This window comes from Montipora capricornis, chromosome 2 (assembly GCF_036669925.1).
Source record: "Montipora capricornis isolate CH-2021 chromosome 2, ASM3666992v2, whole genome shotgun sequence".
In the NCBI taxonomy this organism is placed as follows: Eukaryota; Metazoa; Cnidaria; class Anthozoa; order Scleractinia; family Acroporidae; genus Montipora; species Montipora capricornis.
In genome coordinates, this window is record NC_090884.1 from 6,691,204 (window position 1) to 6,699,154 (window position 7,951).

The 7,951-nt window shown below is 39.9% G+C and overlaps 1 protein-coding gene across 1 annotated transcript in view; it reads right to left on the bottom strand.

Moving 5' to 3' along the window:
• The window catches only part of LOC138038643 (uncharacterized), a 31,115-nt gene extending 23,530 nt beyond the window's left edge, over positions 1-7,585 (bottom strand). The window contains exons 1-3 of the mRNA XM_068884634.1: positions 6,895-7,585; positions 6,299-6,715; positions 3,050-3,238 (exon numbers count right to left, since the gene is read on the bottom strand). Coding sequence (XP_068740735.1) covers positions 3,050-3,238; positions 6,299-6,715; positions 6,895-7,327 — 1,039 coding nt within the window. The 5' untranslated portion in view covers positions 7,328-7,585. The remainder of the gene's footprint in view (positions 1-3,049; positions 3,239-6,298; positions 6,716-6,894) is intronic.
• Positions 7,586-7,951: the final 366 nt, after the last annotated feature.

Genomic DNA, 7,951 nt, shown 5'->3' on the forward strand with positions numbered 1-7,951 from the left:
AAGAAATAATAATAATAATAATAATAATAATAATTCTAATAAACACATGAGAAATGAAATGATGGTAGAACCAACTGGGATCTCGGAAAAAATCTGAGTCCCAGATGGGATTCGAACCCACAACCCTCCGTGATCTAGTCGGATGCTCTAACCACTGAGCTACTGGAGACTATATGGCGAGCAAGGGTGAAATGTGGGTATTGACTCGATGCGGCCAACCAACCACCAAAGTGAGCGAATGTGAGAATGATATAAACACATGAGAAACGAAATGATCCGGGGCTCGGATTTTTTCCGAGATCCCAGTTGGTTCTACCATCATTTCATTTCTCATGTGTTTATATCATTCTCACAATTCTAATAATACTACTGTACTAATAATTTTATGGTGACAATAACTTAAATCATCGAGTCCCAAGGTGAGACTACAACAAAGTATGTATGTTCATCAACTCAAAGCAAGAAAATTAATGGTGGCTTTGAACAAGACAGAAAATTGGAGAACATGTAGAGAAACCTCTCTAAGTAGAGAACAAAAGACAGAACTAAAAACATACATGTATGTAGTGTTGAGTCTCGAAATAAGTGAATAGAAAGTAATGCTGTAACCACTGCACCAACTCGACCTCTCCACTAAAGGAGGAAAGTTGAGCGACATTTATTGCCTGTATTTCCCAACACATGAGACCCTGAATTTGAGAAGAAAGGAAAGAGGATATTTCCCACCATTCATCAAAATCAGGGTGCATCTTGTTTTAGCTGCATAATGGTCAAAGATGCCTTAACAATGAGAAGTGAGAATGTGCACAGACCAGATATCAGTAACAATTTTGGATCACAGCGACTGCATTGATATCAGAGGTTTCATTTAGAAGCCGGCAACTGGCGAATCCGATCGCCTACTCCTTAAGTTTTTGCTGCCTACTTTTTCGATAAAATTAACTACAAGATTCTCACAGTTTCAGTTTGATCCATTTTAATTTATTTTAATTCAGTAAAACAAGTAGAACATCAAGGAACCTTTTGCTGTATGTTCTGCGCCTTAGCCACGCGCCAACGCGATTCTTTGCACTATTCACCATGTTGGATGAATAGAGGAGAACAACCAGTGCCAAATGTTGCCTCAATCACATTGGTAAAGGGAAAAGGGAAAAAGAGAAAGAGAAAAGCAAGCCTGCAAATAAGCAGCGGTCATCGGACATTTGCCCCGTAAATTTGAGGTTTTGACTGGCAAACGATTAGTCTGACCGGACAGCCAGGTTGGGGGTCTTCTGTTACTATGCAAAATAAAAATTAAATATTTTCACTCAAGAAAGCCGAATGCATGCCTTGTAAATATATGGCTGTAATGCATAATGGCTAAGTTTCATTTTGATCTGTTTTCATTTGCAGCTTGTGCTTCATGTTGTCTTACTAGTAACGCAACGCTGAAAATGTAAACCCTTCCGCCCATATTCATGCAGTTTGGATTTCAAACTTCATGCGAGGCATTTTCCAAAAACTCACTTACATTGATTTAAATTACATGTAAATAACACTGCAATGTACTGTGGAAACAACAACTTGAAATGTTGTAAAGACAAATACATAATAAAACCACCCCTCCAATTCTCAGGTCTGTCTGAGTTACCGTAAAATTCCAGTTACAAGCCCTGGGCTTATACAACTTGGTAAGGGGTTTTGGGTGGGCAGGAACACAACAAACCCGAAGCTCAGAGTTCAACTTTGCCGTCATTGTTAATAAATTTTAATGTCTAGGTGTAGTTCACAACAGCGAGGTTTCCTGCACTTAATTCTCTCAGTTACCGGTACGTGTATTATTGTTCTGTAATCTTTCCTAAGTTTGTGTTTGAAGTAGTACAGGGTTCTGCAAGAGTTCTTTACATGCATATTACTTGAGAAAACATAGAAAACTAGAGGGGGGCTAATATCTGGAAAGGGGGTGGGGTTATAACCTGATGATTAGTTTGTTTCCAAGTAGATTTAAAACACTACACTTTAAATGCAATTTGGTCTGAAGAAACTTCTAAAAACTCATTGCTTGTATTAGCTTCGATTGGTCACCAAGAAATATCAGTGTACCATTGGGTTCAATGAGTAGCATATCATGTAAATCTGGTGAATGTTCCAAGGAAGTTTTTGTTTTTGATGAAGAGTTCAGATTTGCCTGAACCATGCAACACGTGACCATCACCTGCAGCTACTTCGTTTCTTTATCGATGCTTCGTCTTGCGGAGAAGAGCAGTTATTTCCTCATCGAAATTCAGACATTTGAATGGAATCTTGAAAGATTTTCTTAAAATTCCCCCAAAAAAGAAGAGGAAAAATTTGAATAGCAACACTGGTGTCTTCTCACATGAATCTTGACTTAAGTGATTTTACTTCGTAAGACCTTGCAGCTGATTCTGATAATGCTTGAGTAGAAATACAGCTGTACTTTAAGGTCTGACGTGATTTCACCAAACGCAAAGACTTTCCAGTCAATCAAATAGCAGGATACAATGTTTTGGCTGCTAATGGACATGGACAATGTAAAAGACTTGAACCATTGGAAAAACAAGACAATGAAAATGAGATGCTGGGCAATTTATAAAGTGGTCTGCCACAGGCATCCCACTTAATGAGTATGGAAAAAAAATTTGCCCGACCAGGGTGGCTGCATGTCAGGTCAAACCTTGCCCCCTGGCCTGACATACGTGTACATGTATGACAGGCTTACAGCAAAAAAAAATTATTTGCAGGCTTGCCGCACAACCGCCTACATGTACTTCACAAAACCAGCGGTTTACTGAAAAAATTATGGAAACCCCTGCTTGACATCACAGTGTACCAACAGGTAAATTTCTGGATTGGTCTATTCTACAGTGTGAAGGACCCTGTCTTCCTTTTGACTTCTGAATTCTGTCTTGGATGTGAATGTAATATTCTCAAATCAAGTTTCCAGGTTTGGTCAGGCTCTGATCTGGGCCTTTCCAAACATGACGTGATACCTTTATGCATACAAAAGTTATATTATGTTACCGGTAATTTTTTGCCACCGTTCATGTACCTCTGATAAGGGGTTGCTGAAGAATATTTCTTTCCCACACATCTTTGACATCACTGCCATTCCCACAATCTGGGTCATGCTCATGATACATCTCAAAGCCAAGATCCTGAATATTTTCATACATTAAGCTTTCCAGCCTGGCTTTGAATCCATTTTTACAGACAAACCAGTGGGCCTCTTCATCAAGACCTGAAAACATTAAAAATTGTATTGATATAGAGCCTGAGAGGTATGTAAACACTCACTGACAGGTGTAAGCTGCACCTTTTTTAATTCAATTGTCACATTCAATTTGGAAGGGGGGGAGGGGTGGGGCAGGGTTGCTTTAATCCACGAGATCATCTCTTTCAGGGGTATGCATGTTTGGGGTCAAAATAGAACTAAAAAGCTGACACCATTAAAGATTAATAATTCAATCTTAAACAATTCCCTCCTTAGAGTGATACTTGTAGATTTTACTGTTTTACACCTGACAATTTTACTTGTCTAATGGTCAATGGCTTAGGCGTGAAAGGCTTTACCACATGTATATCATTTTACATCCACTCATGCTAATTATTATTCATGCATCTGTTGCATTCTAGATAAGTTGGTTTTCTGTTTAGCTGCACACGAAACACAACCCAATAACAATTTGACCTTTAATTGCATGCACATATTTCACACATGACATTAAAACAATTAGATATGCCCAGGATTGAAGATGTATGCTGATTTTGGAGAGTGTGACTCATAAACTGTCCTCTTACCTGCCCCTCCAACTTAACCTACATTGTGATTAACATAACACACAATAAAAATCACAAAGCCTCCACTTAACTCCACCCCTCTGGTAAAAATAAGTGACGAAAACCCTTGCTTGAATTTAACACTAACACTTGAATTGACACTACTAACATTAACAATAATACTAACTGCTAGGAGGAGATTTTACTCCATCTAACGCCAAACAATTTTACTCGTCAAATTGGGGGGAGTAGGGGTTAAGGAGTCAATTGTATTGATATAGAGCCTGAGAGGTATGTAAACACTCACTGACAGGTGTAAGCTGCACCTTTTTTAATTCAATTGTCACATTCAATTTGGAAGGGGGGGAGGGGGGGAGGGGTGGGACAGTGTTGCTTTAATCCACGAGATCATCTCTTTCAGGGGTATGCATGTTTGGGGTCAAAAATAGAACTTAAAGCCGACACCCTTAAAGATTAATAATTCAATCTTAAAATAATTTCTTCCTTAGAGTGATACTTGTAGATTTTACTCTGTTTTACACCCGCAATTTTACTCGTCTATGATCAATGGCTTAGGCGTGAAAGGCTTAACCACATCTACAGTATACCATTTAACATCCACTCATGCTAATTATTCTTCATGCATCTGTTGCATTCTAGATAAGTTGGTTTTCTGTTTAGCTGCACACGAAACACAACCCAATAACAATTTGACCTTTAATTGCATGCACATATTTCACACATGACATTAAAACAATTAGATATGCCCAGGATTGAAGATGTATGCTGATTTTGGAGAGTGTGACAATGGCAAAGTACAACTCAATAGTTCTCCACGTGCAACTTGTACGAAATTAGCTGTTGTTTACATAAGAAACATACATTATCGCTCCTTTTCCTGCAATCGCATGCCATTAAAAGAGAACACCCACTTTCCGAGAATTCAATTTCTTAGCAAATTTAAAATTGTTATACATGTAGAGAGGTACATTTTCATAGAGGTCCACTTGTACCATTACTTATTGCTTTCGTGTTACTCTGCTTCCAGAGATGGGATTGCTAACACTTAGTAGCAAGTCCTCTACATGTAAGTGACCTGTCTGGTACAGGCTAATTGCAACATTTGCGACATTTGTTTGACAATGAGATACCAAACTGAACAAATTTGTTCCAGCTATACGGTCTACCACAGCTTTTCACTGAGAAAATACAGTGTAATATTGATATCATATTTCTTGCCGTTGCAATGGTAGACCGTGCTTGGATGGTAGACTGTTCGGAAATTGAATAGACAATACGCACAGGATTTTTAACTGTGTGAACTTTATTAGGACCCATCTGGTAATGTATTGGATTGAGTAGAAAAGAAAGCACATGTAGTTGCCAGAATTGTGCTGTTTCCTGGAAGAGAAGATTTTCAACTGCAACGCCATCATTGCAGTTGATGTCATCTACATGTAGGAACACAATAAATGGTATTGTGTTACATAATACAAGCCACGTGTAACTTTCGGAGCATCAGATTTGCAGGGGAAAATACTTTGCTTACTTTATTAGTTATTCGGTACAGCGTCTTGTGCTAGGGATGATAAGTCCAAACACTTGAACATTGATACCACCGTATGTCAATGATATCCTTTCGTGTTGAGTATAATGTGCATTTCACTTGGTGTGCAAAACTTCTGAAACATTTCAGAGCTTATACGATATCTAATGGTTGTTTCTTTACTTCCTGCTCTACTACGTTGCAAATAATTATTCTCTATACATGTAGGATTTAAATCTGGACTGGCAAAATTATTGGAAGCAACCAGACAACAAATTGCAAAAATAGAGGAGACACTATCTTCTTCAGGTGTTATAAATTCACCTAAAAATATCTTACACACTGCAGCCCCCCTCCTTATAAATGCTGCTAGCAACACAAAAAAGTGCTGAAACAGTCAACATTGGAAGGGGGAAAGGGAGGGGGGAGGTGGGAAATGTTGGAATTCTAGATCTGGCAGGTATTGAAAGCTAGTCTAAGAAAAGGCTCTAATGGGAGTGTCTCACCAATTTTGCAACCCGTTGTAGCGCTGGAGCACTAACTGGGACACTGTAAACTAAAATCAACAATAACACAAATGAAGTCAAATATTGGTTTTTGAGGAAAGGAGAAAGCCAGAGTACCCAGAGAAAAACCTCTCGGTGCAGAGTAGAGAACCAACAAACTCAACCCACATTGGCAGGAGGGAAGTGCTCTCACCACTGCGCCATCCCTGCACCCTGAAATAGGAAGCTAAGGGGTTTCCCCTGACAAGTACGAGTGTCTGGTGTTAGAAAGAGTAAAATCTGCAAGCATCCTCCTTTTAAGGGGTAAAAGGTTTAAAGCAAGACGAAGTGAGATGCCAGGAAAGTTCTATCTTCTTGGAACTCTCCTACAGCTTTCTTGTACGCAGAAATCAAAATAACAGCCTGAGGGCGGCAAAGGAATTTTTTCATCACTAGTTTTATCGAAAATCATCACCAAATGCAATCTTACCTGGGCCTGCAGTAGGATCAGGTGCTCCAGCAATCTTGTTTATGTCCTCCTCCTCCTCCCCTTGCTCTTGATTTTGCCGTGACAACAGCTTATCCAGCAATTTTTGAGCTGTCTCTACAACTGGCTCATTCTGGTGTTCACTCAAAAGGTACTGGGAAAACTTCAACAGCTGCTCTCTATCCAGTGTGTTGAGGGAGTCGGACACTGGCATGTGAACAGTCATAGAGTTTTTGTTTTTTATTCTAGCAAGACACGTTGCTACAACATGTGAACACCAGTTTGTTGTAAAATCGCATGAGCAGTGAGCAGAAGTTATTTTGCCACGATCAAAGAGAATAGTCACATAATTCTTATCACCGCCACTGTTTCTGCCATGCCCATATTTTCTGTCTTCAACAGAGGCACTCAAGCGAAAACCTGCAAAAGCATGCATGAAACTTTTTCAAGACATTTTGTTACAATATTTGTAACAAGCATTTTTCCTGATAGCCTAAAACTTTCTGTTTCTCCAATTTCATTCTATACATCGCCACCAGTGTGGGTTTAACGTGAGCTGTAAACAGAAAATCGAATCTTCAATGACAATTCTCACCCACCTATCTGATTCAAATCTTTCACATTCCCACTGTCAAGCATTGTTTTGGCTGAATGGAAGTCCACACTACTGCGGCTGAACTCTGCATATTTCCTTATCATATCTTCGTCATCCGGAAAGGAAAATTCGATGATTTTAAGTTGCAGTTCGTCCGGGATCGGAGGAGAACGATGCTCAACGAAAGCGAACGGAAACTTCAGAGCAATGAACCGACAACACAGGTCTTGAAGAGATGGCACTTCGTAGATTTGGGGAGCAACTTCCACACTTGGTGTCGACCCACCAATAGTTTCGTGTCGACTTGCATCACGCAGAGCTGTCATATACAGGTCTTCTCCACTGCTGTACCCACAATACACATCATCGCTGTCGTCCGTATCTGAGCCGAAATAGTAAGGTGAATAGGAAAAATAATCGTCGTCGTCCGACCACATTTTCCTTCAATCACCAAAAATGCTTGCAAAGTTCTTCCTATTTCCAAGAAATCGAGGACAGTAATATAATCGCTCTCACCGGTTCATTGAGGACTGGTCACGTGCGAATAAATAATTTTCTACTTCCTGATTCTCTCATGATTGGACGATAGGAAGTCGGTCAAAATAAATGTCTATGGATTTGTGACCTTTTCCCCACAAAGCTTTGAAAGTATCGCTTGGAAAAACAGGTCCAGAGAGTTCCGAACTCAGCTTCTACGCGTAGCTGCTCAGGGCAGCGGTGTTTGTCCACTGTGATAAAGGCGTCATGTGATAGCAAATAAAGTACTCCAGCCAAAACAGGGGTGATTGATGCCTTCATATACAATATCATGCAATATAGCTTTTAAAGGGGCACTGTCATGGGCTGCGCATGCTCGAGTTTGTTTGCTCTTGAGCCCACGGAAACTTCTAGCCGCCATCATGGATTCACGGTCACCACTTCTTTCCATCCCTCAAACTGACATTTCCCTTTTTATTCAACTTATACGACGTGCAGTCTACTTTAGACTTCAAAACTTAGGCGAGGCGCAGAGTTGAACCCGGATCGATGGCTTCACCTTGCAGTTTCCGATATCCATTACA